At 34.6% G+C, this 21,758-nt stretch overlaps 2 protein-coding genes across 5 annotated transcripts; both read right to left on the bottom strand.

The window, feature by feature from the left end:
* Positions 1-5,013: 5,013 nt before the first annotated feature.
* On the bottom strand, positions 5,014-20,287 carry LOC6582785 (potassium voltage-gated channel protein Shal). Of its 4 annotated transcripts, none has more exons than XM_044009638.1 (6): positions 19,986-20,287; positions 9,629-11,231; positions 9,070-9,232; positions 8,809-8,997; positions 6,075-6,227; positions 5,014-5,199 (listed from the first exon to the last, which is right to left on the bottom strand). In XM_044009638.1, the coding sequence occupies exons 2-6, from the start codon at positions 10,741-10,743 to the stop codon at positions 5,104-5,106; spliced, it is 1,716 nt and encodes a 571-aa protein (XP_043865573.1). In that variant the 5' UTR covers positions 10,744-11,231; positions 19,986-20,287; the 3' UTR covers positions 5,014-5,103. The 4 variants fall into 4 exon arrangements, with proteins under 4 accessions (XP_043865573.1, XP_002008476.1, XP_015018083.1 ...); XM_002008440.4 differs by having other exon boundaries at positions 19,992-20,286; XM_015162597.3 differs by lacking the exon at positions 6,075-6,227 and having other exon boundaries at positions 19,992-20,286.
* A 466-nt stretch (positions 20,288-20,753) lies between these two features.
* On the bottom strand, positions 20,754-21,602 carry LOC6582784 (UPF0389 protein GA21628). The gene is made up of 2 exons (XM_002008439.4): positions 21,282-21,602; positions 20,754-21,217 (listed from the first exon to the last, which is right to left on the bottom strand). The coding sequence occupies exons 1-2, from the start codon at positions 21,470-21,472 to the stop codon at positions 21,016-21,018; spliced, it is 393 nt and encodes a 130-aa protein (XP_002008475.1). The 5' UTR covers positions 21,473-21,602; the 3' UTR covers positions 20,754-21,015.
* Positions 21,603-21,758: the final 156 nt, after the last annotated feature.

Here is a 21,758-nt window from a genome sequence, read left to right as displayed (position 1 = left end):
AAATGATTTGATATACACCTCTCTCTCTCTCTCTCTCTCTCTTTGGCATGATTTATTGCTGCTTTTGATCACAAAAATTTTTATTTAATGAGTAACTGGCAAAAAATTAACACAGCACTACAATAAACAATAAATAATAATCAGCAAAGGCCTTTGCTTATGGCCAACAAAAATTTCTGTTTCAACTTTAAGCGTTTTTTTTTTTTTACATACTTTTTTAATGACGTAGCTAATGAGCAGCTGATTTGCTGAAATCGATATGGCCAGCAAACACATAAATAAATACACACATACATATATATATATGTATATGTATATAGGTATATTTAGATTACTAACTGCAGCAACTGCAGCATTGAATATCGCATATGCCGCGACGAGCTGGATGGAAGATCTCTTGGCCATGGAAGACGCTGTCAAAGAGAAAACCGCGAATTAACTTTATGCGCGCACTTTACACTTGAGGCGTTAAATAGGCCAAGGTCTTCAGATAATGCTGTATTTAAGTAGCTGCTGGCCTTAATGTTTATAATAAAAGACGACAGCAAAATTGTACGGTGTGTAAAAGAAGTTGAACAGCTTCGTAAATCCTATTTTCCATGTGAACCAACAATAACTTAAATTACATTTTAGTTATTAAGCACAATAAAAGTAGAAGTAAGATTTAATTATAACTTTTTTTAAACTCAAAGAACTGAAATTTATTAATTATAATGCTGATCATAATAAATAGAAATTTATTTTATATATATATGTATATGTTGCATGAAAATATTATTTTAAACATATTTTAAATATATTTAAGTAATTTTCAAGGTTCTGCTTGTTAAATGGAATTAAAATAATAATGAAGCAAAAATGAATACTTTTCAGGCATACTTACATAGAATAGAACATCTTACAATCATGTAAAATATAATATATATTTCTATTTTAATGCATTATTTAATATATTGCGAACTTAGCCTAAATATCTAATTTATAGCGCTTTTTATATAGAAAAATATGCATATGCTGACCATATTCTCTGTGAGCATAGCGCATGGTTATAAATGGAAAAAATAATATAATCTAAAATATATTAAAATTATGAAATGTTGCTGCATAGATGGGAAAAACCAAGCTGAACTGTCTTAAATGTCAATATTATTAAGACTTGCCTGAACTCATATACCAAACGATTTTATTGGCTTGTTGCGCATATTAAAATTTGTTTATAGTTTTTGTATATAATGTATATAATAAAAGCGAAGATATATGTATATTATAACTGAAGCTATTAAATAAAAGTAAGAGTACTTTAGTTAGAAATGCCGGACTAACAAATACCCGGACTACCGTGACGAGCAGCGATTACAGCAGAGCAGAGTCATAGAATGAGTATTAAGTATAATATTGAATGAGTGTATATAGAATATTACAAATTGTGTTGAGGCATTAGGGTAGAGTAGAGTGCTAAAAGTGATTTTACTTGTTACTATTTAATTATAGACAGCACATTCAATTGGAAAGGCGAGTAGAGCAGTCAACGGATGAGCCATAAAGACAACATCTTTTAAATCACTAACATCTCCAAAAGACAAAAACAAAATAGCAAATGTATTGACTAGTTGAATAAAATAAAAAATAATTGTGCATCAATTAATATAAGCTTAAATTAATAAAAAATAATTAGCCAGTTGCAATCAATTTAATCAGTGCGTGATAAAGTGAAGCCTCCAATTTGACGTTTTCCTAGCTACGGACAGACTGACGAAAGGTAAGATGAACATGCGAACAGATTGACGAACAAAAAAAAAAGAAAAGCGCTAAAATGGATTGCCTTGTTGTTACCCTTAAAAAAAACACGAAAACATAATAAATATATTTATATTAACTATAAAAATATATATTTTCATTTTTCAGGGACCATAACGGTAAAAAATTAAAAATTAAACATATTTAAAATTAAAAAATTAAAATTTATTTTTATGATAAGAATCAAAAATAATTATTGCAGATCAATTTTTGTATAGAAATCAAATCGAAACTCTTTTTTTTTTAATAATAAAAAAATAAAAATAAGAGTTATAGCTTAAATATTATAAAAATTGAAAATAAAAATTGAATTTAAATATCTCTTGAAGCAAAGGACTCTATTTTATATTTATTATTAGTTTACTACTTTATATATATTATATATTATTCTATATTTTAAATAAATATGGGTATTTATAAAAATATTTCTTGGTTTTTGTGGCCATGCCTAATTCATAAACTATAATAAAAATACTAAATAATCGGAACTCTAATTTTCAATAGATCTAGAAAATGGTCAAATTTCGATTTCCTTTTATTAACAAAAATTTAAATAAATTTATTTAGCAATTATTTATTGTAATGAACTCTAGGCCAAGTAGTATTGGCCAACACTTTTGGAATATGATTAGAGCCAATCAATGGTCGCCTTCACAGCTGACTGGTCTAAAAACCTATGCTAAGCCTGAGATCAAGTAAATTTATATAAACACTCACACACACACGCTATATGACTAAGCTAGACGCATGCAAATGAATCTGGCCATATATGTAGATATGACTGTGTGTGAAGCTGGCAATAAAGCGCAACATCTGTGCAGTATGGCTAAAACAAATTAACAAATTATAGCCGCTGATATTCAATATGTAGGTAAGTAAGCAAGTAAGTATGTATATAAGTAAACGTAACCAAACGACCCTACTATATCATAAAAAACCAACAACAACAATGAAATGAGAGAAAAAGCACACGCTCTACACAAACAGCAGCGAGTGTTATCTGTAAATATATACCTATACATTATACAGATATACATACACGTACATATGTAAATGCATGCATAGATACTTATATTTAGTATAGATCTCCCAGCTAGTTTTATATAGCAGATGATGTATGATGGGAATTTCCGTTAGTTTCAGCGCTCTCACTCAACAATTTCGATCTGTCTGTCTCCAAGTCAATAAATGGTAAATGAATACTCGCGCCTTTTGTTGTTGTGGAAGTAAACAGATTTCATTATTTATTATATTATTAATTTTTTTGTTTTTATATATAGTTTTTGTTGTTGTCGTCGTTTTTTGTTTTTGTTTTTTGTTTTGTTTGTTGTTCTGTTTAGACACAGAGCCATGGCAGAGTGTGTTTAGGTGTCGTAATTCGAATTAAATATCACTAAAAATCAAAACAGAATTTCATTAGATTAGATTTAGTTTCATTTTGTTACTTTGTTCTTTTAGAATATCGCTAAAGGATTTGGCTCTAGTGGCCAAAACTTGTTTAATTTTAATTTTCGTTTTGATTTTTTTTTTTTTTTTTTTTTTGTTGTTGTAAATTTACTTTCAAGTTTTGTTAACTAAACTCATCATATTTAATATTTTTTGCATTGGATTCGTTTGAAGTTGATTTTGTTTAGGCTTTTTCATAAAATTTTTCATTAACAATATTTGTTGTTGTTTTTCTTTTCTTTTAAATTAAATTTCGAGAACTTAGGCTATTAGAAATAAATGCTAAAAATACAATTCAAAAAGTCAACACCATAATTATAATACTCATAATAATTGTAATAATAATCATAATAAATTTATTATACATACATACAAGCTCAATTATTTATTTATATATTATTTGTAATTTGTTTTAAGTATATTAAACTAATTTTAAATGTTTGATTTGGTTTAATTTATAATTAATTTAATTTATAATTTTTTACTTTGAGTTTGTTAGAATTTGCTAAGATTTTTAGTTTGTTTTAATGTATTTTAATGCTTTCAATTAAAAGCCTCGCCTACATACACACACATACATACACAGTTAAATAGTTGCTAACTTAATTCTTTGGAAGAAAGTTTTTTCGAAATACATTTTGATTTGTTCATTGAAATTGTTTCTAAAAATTAAAAGATATTAAAGAGAGACTGAACTGAAACCTTTTTGGGACTATATGCGTATAAAAAGGAAATTCCAACGGGCTGATTAAATTATTATTATTATTATTATTATTAAGAGACTCATTTATTGAGATAAAGTCGTGTCCTTCAGAGACTTGGAAGAAATTATACAAGAGAGAGCGAGATAGGGAGAGGGAAAGAGAGAGAATTGAACATCATACTGACTAAACTACGGACCTTTTAAAAAATATTTGAAATTTATTTATAATATATTTTTATAATTCTTACTCTTTGATTTTTTTATTTTATTTTATTTTTTTTTTTTCATTTTTAATAATTAAATAGTTTATTTGGTTTCTGATACTACACACCTCGTTTTGTTTTCTTCTCGTTTTTAGTTTTTCCTATTCTTTTTGTTTTTATTTTACTTTTTTAGTTTTTTGGACCCAATGCAACTTGCTTGAGTGAGTATTCAATTAAATTTTTTATCAATCTATATTCGCAATGCTATTTAATTTGTATTATTGCCCGCTTAAAAACATACACAGTAAATTCCTCTAAAATGCGTCTGTTTCGGTTGTTTGTTTTTGTTTTTGTTTTTCTTTTTGTTGTTGTCTTCTTGTCACCTATATAAAGTAAATAGTGTTGCATATTATATTTATTATTATTTGGTTGTTATATTTATTAACGGGGTCTCGCTAATCAAATCCGACTTTGCCGACTTCGCAATTAAGTGTACTGTGTCTCATTATCTTTCTCTATTTGTATGTATATATGTATATATATATATATATATATATATATATATATATATAACTATGTATATATGCTCTATGTATATGTTTACCCATTCTTATGTGCAGCTTATGTATTGTTTCTTTAGTTTCTTTATTTTGAATTATTATTACATTTTACACATGCAGATGTTGTTGTTGTTTTGTTGGTGTTTTTGCAAAATTGAATGAAATTATTTTGCATTGAACTCGAAAATCAAATTTTAGAGACTTGGTTTTGTTTTTGCTTTTGTTAGATTACATTTGTTATTTTTCGTTATCTTTTGTTTTTGTCTACAACAATTTCAATATTTTTTCATTTCTTTTCTTTTCATTTTTGTTTTGTGGTCTAAAAACTTTTCAAGTTAGTCTAAACGTAAATTAGCTTCAGCTTCTTCAGCATTAAACATAACCCACTGCTGGCTCAGAAGGACGCCTCCACCAGGTAGGTGCCATCCATTGGCTGATTGTTTTGGCTATTTTGAGCATTGCTGGCAGCTGGCATGTACTTGCCGCAGGCCTGTAAATTAGAGAAAACCATTATTAATTATTTCTAGGGTCACAACGATGTAATACGACTCTGCAAAATATTGTCAATATTAGTATTATTTTTGTATTATATGAAGTATCTACAAAGTTGGTTTGTTTACATTGGCGCTGAAAAGTAGGCAACGTTTTTGTTAAGAGACAGGAGCCTTGGCCATTTTATTTATCTGCCATTAACTAGAAGTTTCTTATTCTTTTTCCAAGTGCTACATCTTATAGCTAGGCCTTAAGTACAAAATTGTGAAGAGCTGAACTTTTATATAAAATTTTTTCTATACAAAAATCGTATTTTATTAACAAAACTTGAGCACAAATTTCTGCAATTCAATAGAGTTTTTGCTAGATTAAACTTTATTAATTTATATATACGAATTTTTGTATTAACCTTTCAGTGCAATATCGTAATATATTTATGATTCTGTCAGACAATCGTTCCTATTTTTAGCACACCCCAAGGACTTGCGTTTCCTAATAACATTTTGCCTATTTTGCGCACACCCTAAAAGCATGCAACACTTTATCACAATGTATTCACATTGTCCGCTGTTAACAAAAATGTAGCATGCTTTTAGGCCGAATCGTTATATTAATGCGTGTTTAATTCTTATTTTATTGTATTGTTGGATAGAAATAGTGTAGATGATTGTAAACACACAAACAAACGTAACAAACATCTAAGTACTTAGGGTTAAAAAATAGTTTTGCACCCACCTGCAATTGAAATACATTAACATACACGCACACACACACACTCACACACAGGCTCACGCACACAATCACAGTTGAACAAACTGTCACACAACATAAAATAGTTAAGAGGATATTTAGTATGTACAGTTGATGGCTTACCTGATAACGCTGCGAACAACAGCGGCCGCAGCAGGATTGCAATAGGCCTGCAGCGCTGTTTGTCGAGTGGGCGGGACTAGCCATCGGCGAGGGCGAGCCCGGTCGCTTTGGCTGGCCATTATAGGGTATTTCTAACTCGACAAATTCACGATCCTTTTAGATTTGAGCATTTGAGTGTGAGTACCAGAAGAATTTTACAAAGAGAAACGTAGAATACATAGAGTACAATGTTTGGATTTACTTTTTTTTTTTTTTTTTTTTTTTTTTTTTTTTTTTTTTTTGTTAAACAATTCGACACAAATATACAGAAAGGAGTTAGGATGTTAAGCCAGGTTGAGATATAAACACTCTCTCACACACACACACAGAGACAGACAGACGAAACACAAACACAGGATTGAATAATATATATATATTGAGTAATAATAAATACTTATAGTGAGGGTTTAGTCAAAACAACAATCAGAACAATAAAGCAGGGTAGGATACAAAAAAACTGTCAAACATGAGAACGCTTAAATGTACATTAAAAGTGAGAGAGAGAAGGTGGGGAAGGGAGGGGATTTGTTATTCGGCACCTAAGCAATGACAATTTTACAATAACACAATAAGAACTGTTTGTTTTTTGGTTTTGTTTTTGTTTTGTTTTTTGTTAGTCAGCCAAGTGGTTTAACAGGGCGAGGGCCAAGTGCTTAGCGCGGCGAGCGGGCAGCGGAACGAGCATGAGGCAGCAAAGGGAAAGGAAAGTGTTTTTTTTTGTTTTTTTTTTTGTTATTGTTATCAAAGCAAGCACGAGCGAGCGACATTTCGGTGCGTTTTCAGATAGCGATTTAAAACGCGCGCGATTCTGTTAATATTCGTGTCGTTATATTTGATTGATTAGATTTGTTGATTGATTGGATAGATTTGTTGGTTGTTTATTGTAATAGAACACTCAGTAAACATTTTATGGAAATCGGAGTATAAAATTAGCAGTTTTTAAATTAATTTTAAAGGCATGGTCTAGGCTGAAAATTTTATGATATATACTTTGTCTATTAATAAAATGTTAGCTCAAGATATCTTTAGTTACTCATGTCATTAAGGAAAAATATATTTTGGAGACTTTTCTACTGAAATTCATTAAATGCTGCAGTAGACATTCTATATATAATTTAAACTGTTTTATATATTCCGAATATATTCTACTGCAGTCTGTCTAGACTTTAAAAAATATCCAAATAGATTTTTAAACATATTTCAAGTACTTTTAATAAACTTTGAACGTCTATCAATATGCATGCCCTTTAAAATACTAAGTGATCTTCAATTCGAATCAATAATCAATCAATACGATGACTATTCTATAAATAAAACATACTTAAATTCTTTAATGGAAATTCCCTCATACCAATTCCATATCACTTTACAGTTTCAATCAGCAAATCTATGCATATATCTTAGCCCATTTTGAGGGCGCTCTTTGATTTTGGCTTGTGGAAATTCTCAAATATTTTTCTTTTTCATTAATGCTCTTGTTTTTATTTAGTTTCAGTTGCGTTTTGGTTTAGTGTTGACAGCCATCGGATTGCGCTGTTTCAGATCTTTTTTATGGCATTCGCTGCTGGGCGTCTCTTCAAGCATTATATTATCCAATATTATTCAATAATTACCAATTAAAAGAACTTAAAGAAATATTAAGCTAAAATAGAACAGAGCGCATAGCTTTCAGCATGAGCCGTTTGCTGCTTTAACCAAACATTTAAAAAATCCAAAATCCAAAATAATAATAAACATTAAAATGAAATTGCAACACATAAATGAGAGTAAGAGAGATAGCTAGAGCAAGAGAGCTAAGGAAAGAGAAGAACAGAACATAAACTACAAAACCGAAAGCACTTACTTTTCCAAGAATATATATTATTTACTTTACGATTATTTTTTATATTTATGGAAGTCGCAGATATATACATATCTATTTTCTGGATTTCATGAGATTTATTACGGCTGATATTGAAATAGAAATTTATTTTGAGGCGCGCGTTTGCTAGTTAACTTAAGTAAACCAAATCCCAATGCAACATGTGATAAACATGAAAAAAAAACTTAAACGAAAACACAATATGGCACATTTATATATAATATATACTTATATTGATTTATATTGAATATACAAATGTACAAAAATCATAATCAAGAATTTTGCACACATCAAATGCTGAAGTTTTTGTTCTTTTTGTTTTAACATTTATATGCATGTATGTGTGTATGTTTGTTTGTTGCTTTTGTATATGTACGAAGTGTTTGATTAACGAGCACGCACAAGATTTCTGAACTCTGGCACAGCAATTCCTCTACAACTATCAAATGAATTTGTGTTTAGTGCAGTCGCAGTTGTTGCTACTGTTGTTGCTGTAGTTGTTGTTGTTGCTGTTCTTGTAGTTGTTGTTATGGTTGTGGTTGCTGTTGCTGTTCTAGTGGTTGTGTCGCTTGTCATTGCTTGCCTAAAGAGCAGAAGGCAAAGGTGCGAATTTTGGACTACTAGAAAGATATTCAAATGTTGCTACATCTGTCGAAAAGAGAACACACAGAGAAACGAAACAAAGATGTCTGATAAATCAACATGTAAATCAAAAGGAAGAATAACAACATAGAAAATGATAACGAAAACAAATGACGACGAGAACCCAAACGATGTACGTTTGCCTTAGAAGTCCTGAAAACAAAATATTGCTAACGCATTAAGTATACGCACCGTTGTCTTTTCGAGACACCGCAACAGATGATGATGCTGCAGCTCAAAGATATCCTCATCCCTATAATTATCATCCAGCTCAATGCCAGACTCTTGCGCTGCCCAACGTGCCTCCGCCGCCTTCTTCTTGTTGACGAAAGCAGCGCCAGACGAGGCCTTCGCAATGCGTATGCGCGCCAGCCGAGCTTTCTGTAAGTGTTCAAATGATGAATTAATAAAATATTGATAGAGAAACATATAGACAGAGAGTGTTTGGCATACCCGCTGCGCTTTGCGCTTATCCGCACGCTGGTTCTGATGATAAATTCTACTAAAGTTCGATACAATAACAGGTACAGGTAAGGCGATGACCAGCACTCCGCTGAGCGAGCAAACACCACCAACTATTTTGCCAGCTATTGTCTCCGGCACCATGTCACCGTAGCTAGGTTTTGGTAGAGAGTAAAGAACAAATAAATTAGGCCAAATTCTATATAATAAATTTCCTAAAAAAACGCATTAAAAATGATACTAATTTAAGTTTATAAAGAAGTTTTTTAGTCTATGGCTTTTTTGGGATAATAAGCTAGTATTTTTGGTATCATTCCCATTCATTTTGAAAAATACTAGTATCTCAGCATTTAATTAGGGAAAAAAAGGATTTTTTAAGAAAGGATTTTTGTTCAAAGTTAAGTTGGCTGCGTTTTCATACTAAACAGTTTATAGGCATGCCATTTTGAGTAAACTCAATAAAACGGCTATGCAAACGTAATATTAACAGCTAATTAAATGAAAATAAGTATATTCCAAGTTTTGTTTATATTTTTCATTATTTACTTACCCCAACGTCGTCATTGTGACAATGGTGTACCAGAAGGCCGCCGGTATCGATGTGAAATTTGTGCCATTTACATTTTTCTCGGCATAGAACATGACCGTGGCAAATATGATAATGGCCATGGCCAGTGAAAAGACAAGAAAGCCCAGCTCACTGGCGCATGACTTGAGCGTATAGCCGAGGATGCGCAGACCCTGCGAGTGGCGGGAGAATTTGAAGATGCGAAAAACGCGGAACACACGCAACGTAACAAAGGCGCCGCTGACATCGTCGTTGTCCGTGATGCCCAGGCCAATGTAGTAGGGCATAATGGCCACCACATCGATGATGCTCATCACGCTGCGCACAAACTTGCAGCGATCGGGCGCCGCAAACAGACGCAACAGATATTCGGCGGTGAAGATCATCACACAGGCGGTGTCTAAGCAAAAGAACACAATTTTGTAGCGCTCGCCGCAGGGCAAAGTGCCGGCCCGTCCTGGCCGATGGCCGCAGGGCACCGTCTCCACCACGTTGGCCATGACGGAGACGGCTATGAAGAAGCCTGTTACATAGTAGAAGACCAGAGCACTGGTCGATGTGTGCGGATTCTCGAAGGCACGCCACATCTTCTGGCGTATGTTGGTTAGCTGTTGCAGATTCTGATCTCCATTCTCCGACAGCTTGTCATCCATGAGGCGTTCGGCGTTCTCGCGCTTGCGATCGCGATAATCCTCATAACAGCAATCACCGATGACATCTGGCAGGATGCCAAAGAAGGCCAATTCCTCGTCGTAGCTGGTGAGGCATTCGTGTTTCGGATAATGCAATTTCCCGGTGCGATAATAGTTAAGTATGTGCCGAAATATGTCCGGATCCCGATCAAAGAAATACTCTTTGCAATCCTCATCATAGAAAAACTCACGCTCATTCGAGCCGAGCAGCGTGTCTGGATACTTTTCGAGGGTATTGCGCCAGGTCTCAAAGCGTCGCCCGGACACATTTATCAGTAGCTTCTCATCGTCCGTTTTGCGGCGATCCTTCGGCATCGGAGGCGGTGGCAATGGATGCGTAGCTATCGGCACCCAACCGATGGCCGCCGCCCGTGCAAAGGGCAGCCAAGCGGCGACCGAGGCCATACTGTGTGGTGGAATGTTTCAGTGTCCCAAGACGATGCCGGGGTGGGACGGGGAGGCGATATCGAGGTAATCAGCGGTCAATGGATACGTCACTCTCTCTCTCTTCTCTCCTTCTCTCTTTCTCTCTCCCTCTCTCTCTCTCTATCTCTTAAAGTGCAGCGCTATTTGTTAATATTATAATTTGGCTCACTTGGACTTAGTTCTAGTTAAAGCTTTCACACTTAACGGCAGCTTGCTTTCTAGTAGGCTTATTTACTTTGGATATAGTCTTCTATTATTAACTTCCTGGGGCTGATTCAGATTTGTATTCTTAGTTTTCCACGAAGGCTTTACATGTTGCTTGATTATTATTGTTGTCTTGTTGCTATTTGCAGCTGCTTGCCACGCATTTCTTTATTGCTTAAACGTATTGCTGTCATTTTCGCTTTTGTTTTTGTATTGTTTACGCCGGGGATATGGAAAACTTGATGGTTCTATGCGCTGCACCACTGCAAATTGCCAAAAAGCAAAGAGGAGGAATAAACAAAACAAACAATTAGTTAGAAAAGCCACAAAACTCATTTACACATATTTTATGCAATTGGCCAGCCCACACGATGGCATACATTAGCCTGAGTCGGAGTGAAATTTAAATTATAGCCACCCATAGCAACGCCCACGCACAGTGGGGCGAAATGGGAATGCGACACGCAATAAACAAAAATGTAAATTCAATTATTCATGTGCAGTAAATGCATAAGCTATTTATTTATAGAAATGCCAGCAAATAAACTAAAGTACAGTAGGCACACATTGTCGCAGATGTGGAAATAGAAAATCTTAAAAATAAACTTTGTCCGAAAGCATATCGAATGGATTGCTCTATGTGAATATGTTCTAGATATTTATTTCAATTAAAATTCTATAAATTCAATATTAATAATACCCTCTCTAAAGGCAAAATAAAGAACAAGAAATCAATCTTTAGCCAAGGGTTACTGACCGCGACTTGAACTGCGTACATATAAAAAAAGTTTCTTTAATTTTCAGAGGCACAACAAATAAATTCTTGCCTTCATTCCACTTTTAATGCATTCCACTTTTATAAAGTAAATTTTGGATTTTAATTGCACATTAAAAATGTTTTAAAGACTCCATTCAAAATAATGGATTTGCCTAAAGAATTTCCTATAAACAATAAGCACATGTTCAACAATAGATGGCGCCATACATACCATGTAGGAATTTTATGAATATTACCACAAAAACATTTCTGGTTGTAAAAGTTTTGGAATTTTCGGTTCGAAATGCGTTTGAATCCAATCATTAAACTTGAGGATTTTTCAAAAAATATATTTTCGAGTTTTTGTTTACCCCATGTGCTCTGCGAAGCAGAGTTTCCACCTAATCCCCTAATAATGATTCAATGGCCTAAATGCAGCCAGCATTCAATAACCAAGTTGTTATCTAAATATTTAAACGACCGCCTCCAGCTGGCCCGAGTACATAAGCAGATATTGATAGAGATACAGAAACAGATACAGATACAAAGATACAGTAACAGATACAGATACAGATACACATTCGAGTACTTGCCCAAAGTTTTTGGGCGATTTTAATGAGTCTCTTGTACTTCCCCACAGACGAAATTGAAGGACGGACGAATGGACAAACTGAACGAGCAATCGACCCATCGACCCAACTGGCTTCCATCTGTCTGAGTGCGTGGGTGAATGGGTTGGCTTCTGTGTGTGTGTGCGTGTGTGTGTGAGTGTGGGCGTTGGGTGCTTGATGGCTTGGTACTTGCTGTGGCTGCTGCCTTGCCACACACAATTTGTAGCAACAATTTATGTGCATTTCTATACAGTTAACATCGCGTAACGGTCCCAAACTCATTTTGCAACAACAATTAAATTTTAGGCATTAAGCGTAACATCTCATATACCGCAGCCAAAGGCAACGCCACCCCCATCTCATTATATCTAGCTCTCTCACTCTCGCTCGCTCTCTCTCGTTCTCATTTTATTATTTGTCTTTAGCCAGTTGACAAAAAGTCATTTGTTTCCATAAATGTCACATTTCTGGCGTGCTCTTGAAGTCTATATAATGTGTTTCTTTGATTTATATAATATTTACGAGCATGACTAGCACGATAGTTGTTAGCATTTAATAGACGGCGGGTCGATATGCACTGTGTTATATTTATATATATATAATATGTATGTATATCATATATATTAATGTCTGGCAAAAGTGTTTGCATATTTATGGGCGCTGTCAAATGGATTATGAATCTGATTATTAATGCAAACCGAGGTGTTTCAGTTTATGTCTTAGGTGAGTGGTTCGCCCATAACAGAAAGCCATTAGATGTTATTAGCTATTTGATGGCTGTTAGAAGGGCTTAGGTTACACAGGCTGCCAATAGCTAAGGTGATATCGGATTCATATATACAATTTACTATGTGTGAAATATAAAAAGAAGTCAAGGTGCAAAAGGAAAACGATATTTATTATTTTTATACTGAAAGGAAATTGTTGCAATATAATGACTATAAATAAATTGCTAGAAAATTATTATAGCATTTAAGTCTGTTTTATTTAATACTAAATCGATTTATGTGGTTTTTTCTGAGGCTTATATCTGTATAAAAACTTTTTTTTATAATAGCTTCTATTGAAAATAAACACAAATTTATAAAACGCTGCCAAAATCTTCATGAAATGCTCAAATATATTTCTATGTAGAGGACTATATACAATATAAAATACAATTTTAAAATTCTTGAAAACGTGATTAGATTTTAGGATAAATCTATTTTATTAATTTATTTTTTTATATTATAAAGTAATATTTCCATTTTTGACATTTTAAAATTTGATAAATAAATATATATTCAATATTATGATAACTTGACGAATCATCTAAAATAATTGTAATATTGTCGACAGGCGATAAATTGAGAGCAGAAACTCTTACTGTATGCAATTTGTACTAGCAATACAATTACAGATAATACAATAATGTTTGCCTTCAGATCAAAGCTCTTGACTTTCTTGCGCTTCTGTACATTGGATAAACTAATAAAGTAATTGCATTTTATAGTTTACGTTATGGCTGGGGATGTTGGCAGCTGAAAGTGTCTAGTCGCCACCTGGTTATCACTCAAAATCAGCGCACATGAGAGTACACATCAGCCACACACAGAGAGAGAGAGAGAGAGAGAGACACATACTCATACTCACACACAGACGCACTTCAATTTATAAGCTGGCACACTCTTCAAACAGTGAACAGACTATATCGACTTTTAGACTGACAGTTCTGTACACACACTTCAGCTTTGGCTCACTACCTCAACGCTTCAATCAAACCGAACTAGATAGTGGGTTGGGTGGTGCTTCTCTCGCATCACCACTAACAGCAGCAGCAGCCAATGTGTCGGCCCTTAATGTTTTAATGCCACATTATCCTATCAACAATTTTGCTGGCTCGCATAGAGAGGTCGACCTTGCTTTCGGCTAGTGTGCCCAAATGGAAATTAATCAATGCCGTTTGCTTTGCTCTTCCATTGGATGTTGACGTCGTCTTTGCTGACGTCGCTTACTGAGGCGCCCAGTTCAATGGCAACAACAACAACAACAACAACAACAGCAGCAGCAGCTAGAATTGACGTGTGCGTGTTGTGCGCCATCAAAATAAATTGTCAAACATCAAATGGCTGGAAAAATAATCCCAGCAGCCCAAAAAGAACAACAACAACAACAACACCTAGCAGTGGAACCTGTAGGGCCACACACACTTCCGTTAGCTAAACAAAGGCGCCACATGTCCTCCTGTTCCAAGCTTCATTAATTATTTGCATAGCTTATTTAAGCCAACTCTGGGTTTGCCACTGCTATTTTCTATTGTTGGACGTCGCCTAATTATTTGTTTTTGTTGCCGTCGCTATTCCTGCTGCTGCCGCTGCTGCTGCTATTAGCCTATTCAGATTTGTTGCCTTCTGCAGTGCGTCTCAAGGTTAGAGTAGAGTAGAGTTTCGCCTTGCAGCCACTGAGAGAACAACAATGAGCAGCGCCGTCTCTTAATGATGCACATTCATCCATTCACAGCTCGCGTCCATAAACCAAACATTGTATACAATTTGTCTTTCAGTCGTTTGTCAGCTGCCCTTGCGCAAAAGAAATAAAAAATAAAATTGAAAGAACGAAAATATAATATGATATAGTTGTCTCTCGCTGGGGTGATTGACTTGTGCTTGAGCTTTGCTATGGCCACACAACATAAACATTTCACATGGTCAATGCAAGATTTTTAAATCATATTGCATATGTAAAATATTTCAATTATAAACAAGAAATATTTCAAAATATTTAAAAAATTAAATTATATACAGAGCTTAAAATCTTTAATAGCGTATCGTGATATATGTGGAAAAAATGGAATATTTCAGTAAAATATTAACATTAAATGCTGTGCAAAAATGTACAGATTTACTTTATAAAAAAAAAGAAATAAAAAAAATTATATTAGAGGAATAAAAAATTAAAGAAAAATTAAATTAAATAAAAGCTCCAAAAATGAAATAAATTAAATAATTTAAACTAAAAAGAAAAATCAAATAATAAAAATATTATTCATGCATTTTATTTATTAATCAAAATTGATTTATTATGCAATATTTTATTATTTGTATTATAATTTTAAATAATATTTTTTTCAAACTTAATTCTAGAAGACTAACAAATTATAATTTTTCCTTTTATAATAATACACTAATTAAATAAAATTTGTCTGAAATATTCCAATTTATTTATTTTTTTATGAGTTTACAAATTAATAGGCACTATTTTCACATGAATTTAAATGATCCATAAACGTTCATTTAAGAGTGATTTAATTATTTAATAATTCACATTCTAATTGCAAATATTGAAAAAATATATTATTTGCTTGATATGAAATGCGCATTTGCCGCTTTGTAATAATAATTTTAATACTTAAATAAACAACGGAATTTCCATTCATTGCAGTTTAAATGCCAAATTGTTTGTATGCTTATGAGCTCGTGTAAATAAATATATATATAATTGCGAAAATTTTCCCATTTCCATTTACTTTGCGAAATATCATCAATTAAAGATGCAAGAGCATATGTACGGAAGTATTTGGTAAACAATTTCCTTTTCATAAATATTCGCAGCTTTTGGAAAATAATAAAAATCAGGCAGCTATAGAAATAAAGTGTATTCACCATTCGTTTGAGTACTTTTCTAAATGTCTTAATAATTTGCATAATTTCGTGTTACTTTTTGTTTTTTATTTTACGCCCTTTCTTTTTCCTCATTCAGGTAGGTGAAGTGAGTATATTAGTTCGTATAAATGCAAGCCAGTTCGCAATTGGATATGTATATATGTAGAATTTTCCGATATCTGAGAAAGCATGGTAGTTAAAGCGTTAGAGAGAGAAGTTTGGAATATACATATACTCGGGTCGACAACCCAAAGAAGCTTGGCGGCTTCATCTACGCGCATCGGCAATTCGGGAACTAGAAACTTAACTACTGAATTACTACTAAATTTACTTGCTAAGCTACTGCTGATATCCCCATTTGATTAACAAAAAAAAAAAAATCATAAATAATTATATGTATATACGGAAAATGGATCTGACAGTGTTTGCGCTGTGAATGAGTATTCTGCAGTCGGCTACTCCCGATTACAACGCTTGTTTGTAATTGTGTTTATTGTTGAGCGCTGCTCAACCCATGACCAGAAAACACCTACCCTACCCCTACCCCGGCTGTCTAGCTAGCTTTGTTAGTTAATGTACAAAATACACGTAAAATCTACGGAAATCCTGTGCATTTTTTGCGACGAACCCAATTACGAGCCTTATTATGAGTTGACTTTTGCGCCAAGACTAAAGCTCTTGCTCTCTCATACTCTGCTTCTTCTCTCACGCTCTCTGTCTCTCTCTCCCTCTCTCTCTGTCTGATTCATTCTCACGCACGCTCCCTTGTGGCAGCAAATTTCTGATTTTAGGCGCCGGAACCGCCAAAAAATTTGCAAATATTTTATAATAGAGCAAGAGAAAGGAAAGACAGAAAGTCGATGGGACATTTGCAGAGAAACTGAAGCTGCTCCCGTCTCGTAAACGCATTTTAATGCCTGTGCATTCTCATTTTGTATTTTTATGGACAATACGCTAACAATGTTTACATTTAGTTGTGTTCTATATTTAAACAATAACAGCACAAACACACACATATGCACACTTATTCACACACACACACATACACGCGCTGCTGCTGTTTCTGCCTTTAGTGTATTTTGTTTACAAGCAATTTTTGTATGTTTTAATTTTTTTTTTTTTTTTTTTTTGAGGTTTGCGTTGGCGGCATTAGAAAGCCAAAACTATTGAAAATTACCAAATGCAGGCATAGGCCACAGAGAGCAGCCAAAGGGAGAGCCGAGTCTGCGCCTGCCCAGAGGTCCCAAGGGGACAGAGGCGGGCATTCTGTATGTGGGTGGATAATTTGGTTTGGGTCGCTAGGCGGCGGTATTCTTCTTTATTTTTTTTTTTTTTTTATTTTACTTTGCTTTTTTGTGTGTGTGACTCGAGTTGGTCTTCGTCGTTGTCGTCTTCGTTGTCGGCTCAAGATTAAAACCGTTTGTGCTGTATTCTGTCTTTTATAATTTTTGGGTTCGGGCTGCTGCTGCTGCTTAAGAGATGCTTATGTATCCATTTCCCAGCAGCCCAACAACTGAATTTAGCTGGGGTACGGTCTGCTTGCTGTGCCCCATTGAGGGTATTAAGAATGTTGATTTATCATTTACAACGGCAACAAATGACAATTTCAAGTAAGGAGAGCCCAAATTGATGGGCTAAGCCCAATAAACCGCAATCTATGACTATTGATTGATGCCAGAGGCATGTTTAATGAATAATTCCAAGCAAATGAATGATATGAATAAAATATTATTTTTCCCCCATTAAAATTCCCAATAAGCAATTTGATCTAATTTATAATATGAGTAGCTTACATTATTAATTGGACAGAAAACAATACGATTTCAGTTCAATTTGGTCACAAAAATGAAATTATATATTGGTCAACTGTGCGTATGCTTATTATTAAGTTCAAGCATTGCGCATACGTCACGTTGTGCAAGGATAACGCAATTTAATATTTAAATTGCGTGCGCCACTGAGACCCACACAGACACCCACATTCGACAATCAGATGATGAGAAATGCTGCCACTTGCAAGGCCAAAACGAAGCGCTGGTCATGTGCAAGCTACTGGCTCTAACGGTAAACTGTATGCCATTCAAATTAATTGCAAAGCTCATAAAAAGCGTAACGACTTTGCGAGCAGAGAACGAGAGCGGATGAGAGGAAAGCGGGTGAAAGAGGGTGAGAGAGAGAAAGAGTTATCAGTGAAACGCATCAGCAGTCCCGAAAAACTTTTCGGTCGCATTTAACGCGCCACTGAGGAAATGACGCTCGAAGGCGGAATGAAAGCCAACGGAAAACCTAACCGAAACAGAAACGTGCTAGTGACCCCAGCTCGGATAATATGCAGGATGTGTTGTAGCTGGCGTAATTTATGTAGGCCCGCTAAGCCTCTTAAGCGTAAAATGTGATTATATCGGCAAGTAATCACACATACTGCTCAGAGTCGAGGAATGTGTATACGCAGCGTATGCCAGGGCAGCCTTTTCTAGCTCTGATTGAACAAATTTAATGAACAACAAAATAAAGAGTTTTGATTTTTTTTTTTTTTTTTTTTTTTGTTTTGTTAAATGTATGGCAGAAGTAGTATAAAGTCATAAAATTAAATCAACCATAGCGAATAAATGATTCAAAAGGAAACATGTTTACATTATATAGCATAATTATTGCTTTGCTCTGCTTGCTTTGCATATGCGAACTCAAATAAATACTAATCAAGGCTAGACCACAGATATTTATAAACATTTCAAGCCTAAACAAACGCAATTTGTAAAGAATTATTTATAAAGTATAGGAAAATTTAAAGGCAATACTAATAATAATGATAATATCATATTTTTGAGCTGATTTCATGATAAGTTCTTCATGGTTCTGCTTTGATAAGAATAGAGTATGTCAATGTCTTAAAACATCCTTGAAAACTAGCGCGAAACCAAAGGGATGTGCATCACTGCAACAACAACAATGCAGCATGGCCGCAGCAGCAGCTGCTGTGCATCAAGCGCGTCATAAACGCGCGCACACTCACACACACACACACACACACACACAACAAGAAAGCTGCACGTGCATGCAGGCCATATAACATATAACTGCAAGTGGTATACAAATGTCCGTGTATGCGTGAGTGTGTGTGCATTAAAATGGTTTTGTTGTTGCGCCAAAAACCAAGCCAAGGCTTTTTCGCACATTTGCACCAACAAATGGACTGTTTGGACTTAGATGCTGCTGCTGCTGCTTACTGATTGCTGCTGCTGCTGCGGCTGATACTGTGCGCTCTTTCTCTCCTACAGACGACCTTCACTTTCACACACAGAGAGCGCACAACACAGCCGCCGCGGCCGTCAACGTTAGCTTTTGTTGAATGACTTTTTGCTGCTCAATGCTCAGTGCATATACAAAATTAAATCCGGCTATATATTAATTAGGCCAACAACTTGTTGTTGTTGCTACTTTTAGTTGGCATCCAATTTCATTTCAATTACAAATTCTTTAAATTATTACCATCAACATCATTTTTTATGTACAAGGACAATTTTGTATTCCTTTTCATTTCTTGTTGTTCTTGTAGGTGTTCCTACAAGAGACGACACGAAACAGTCGTCTCGTCGTGCAACAACAACAGCAACAACAACATTTGCGCGGATACACACATTTTCACAAATCAAAAAAGCAAACGAATGTTGCCACACACACAGACACACACTAACACGCACGCACATACACATACACACTAAAACCACCCATCCACCCACACACACAGTTGCTGTTTGAAAAAAAAAAAGTCGCTCACACAAATAGCGCGTCTAATTTTCATTATTATGGATTTTCCGCTTCAATCTGTTTGATTAAGCAATTAATTTATTAATATTTGAATAGCAATTTGTTATTATTGTTACTACTGTTGTTTTCTAATGATAGTGTCTGTGGTCATTGTTATGCCACACACATATAGAGACATACACATACGCATACACACATACACACACAGGGAAATACACGCGCTTACAACCAGGCACTTACACTTACATTCATGTATATTTATATATGTGTGAGTGTGCGTGTGTAGTTTACATTTTTACACTTGCTCTCGTTTTAGCTCTTTTCCCACTGCCCGCACATTTTTGCCTAACGCTTTTGGCTTTTATTTTTACACTATTTTTTGCACATTTCCTTTTCAGCGTTTGCTTGCAATTTGGAATTTTTTCTTTTTTTTTTTTGCTCTCTTTTTGTTTCTTTACATAGATATTCCTGCACGCACGATTTCCAAAAGTCCCGTTGCGTTCAAACGTTCTCGACAAACTGAAAGAACGGAAAGTGAAAAGCGCGCAGTAGCACCAGCAGCAGTAGTAGCAGTAGTAGGAGCAGCAGCAGCAGAAGAGCGGCAGGGTTGCTGCTGCACCCATCTGCGCCTCCTACGTAGTCGCCTGCTGGCCAAACGGTGCTCTCTTCGGCTGGCAATCCGGGACGTGCGCTCTCTCCGCGCCGGCGTGCTGCCACCTGGCGCAAGTGGTGGTCACTGTTGATGTTTCAGCTGCTACACAATGGCATCGAATTCAAATAAATCGCATAAAATGTTAACAGACTTTCTAATGATAAGATTTTCAATTTGTATTCTTATCTGATGCAATGTCTGTGTGAGACATTGAAAATACAACCGAGATAAAAATTGAAAAGATATAATTATATTAGCACATACATTTAGGTTATAAAAAAATATGCGTTATATAGAGTATTTGCTAGCGAAGTAATCTTCTATGGGATATTTTTCTAAACGAAAATAGCATCTGCTTCATGTAAATAACATTTAACTAAACATTTATTTCAATGCAGGGTGCTTGCTCTACAATTAACAATTGGCAATTTTGATCAAACTAAGTGGATAATAAGTATTTTCATGAGTTTCAAAAATATCACTGTTTAAATTATCAGCCGCTGTAACAAATGGTACTGAACACATTTTAAAAACTTTCAAAAATACCAAATGATTACAGTTTACATTTACATTAATTACATGAATTACTTTTGAGGTATTTGGTATTTTCTGTGATGATTATTTAGCTTCAGTGGCGCCGCTGGCTTGTTCATTAAATTGCTTGTGCCATTCCAGATTCTGCTTTGTCACAGACTCGCCGCGCTTAGCTGCTTGCTTTCCACTGTAGATCATAATGCCACAGCCGATCACGGTCAAACCAATCATAATATTTGCCAATCTAATACGCATTTTATTCCGGCAGCGTTCCATTTCCTCCTGGCTGTAAAAATATTAAACCAACGCCTTAAACATGGTACCAGGTGAAATACGTTTTATTTGCATACCCTACAAAGGCAGGAACTTCATCTACTGATTTGTATTTGCCATTCCACACTAACAAACGTTTCTCCAATCCATTTGGCTGATGATTTTTAATAGATTGCCTCAAGGTTTGCGTGTTGCTGAACGTACGTTGCATCAGCAGATTCGATGCGCGCTTACCCAAAGCGGCAATTAGCACGGACTTGGTTAACATCCTAATACATCAACCAGATTGAATTATTACGGATCCAAACCGGCTTTTAAAAGAAATTCAATTGGAAATTCTATCGGGACTGTGGAACTTTATGCAACGTTCGTGACTGTCAGAGTTGACACCACGATCTAACACACTTGTTGAACGTTGCCACTAGGGCAAATAATTTCCGTGAGAGAGCGGCACGTATATTCACAATATGATAAGCATCACATAAATAATTTATTTACTTAAAATTAATAAACTGCTTTTTTATTAATAATAATATATATTAAATTAAAGAGCC

This window comes from Drosophila mojavensis, unplaced genomic scaffold (genome assembly GCF_018153725.1).
Source record: "Drosophila mojavensis isolate 15081-1352.22 unplaced genomic scaffold, ASM1815372v1 contig_74, whole genome shotgun sequence".
Lineage (NCBI taxonomy): Eukaryota > Metazoa > Arthropoda > Insecta > Diptera > Drosophilidae > Drosophila > Drosophila mojavensis.
The sequence above is the reverse complement of the archived record's forward strand: the minus strand, read 5'-3'. Positions and strand labels throughout refer to the sequence as shown.

Coding starts and splice junctions, on each gene's coding strand:
- LOC6582785 (XM_044009638.1), bottom strand. CDS start 10,743: ATGGCCTCGGTCGCCGCTTGGCTGCCCTTTGCACGGGCGGCGGCCATC. Junction 8,998..9,069: donor ATAAGCGCAAAGCGCAGCGG/GTATGCCAAACA, acceptor GAACACTTACAG/AAAGCTCGGCTGGCGCGCAT. Junction 6,228..8,808: donor GGTGTCTCGAAAAGACAACG/GTGCGTATACTT, acceptor CAAATCTAAAAG/GATCGTGAATTTGTCGAGTT.
- LOC6582784 (XM_002008439.4), bottom strand. CDS start 21,472: ATGTTAACCAAGTCCGTGCTAATTGCCGCTTTGGGTAAGCGCGCATCG. Junction 21,218..21,281: donor GAAGTTCCTGCCTTTGTAGG/GTATGCAAATAA, acceptor ATATTTTTACAG/CCAGGAGGAAATGGAACGCT.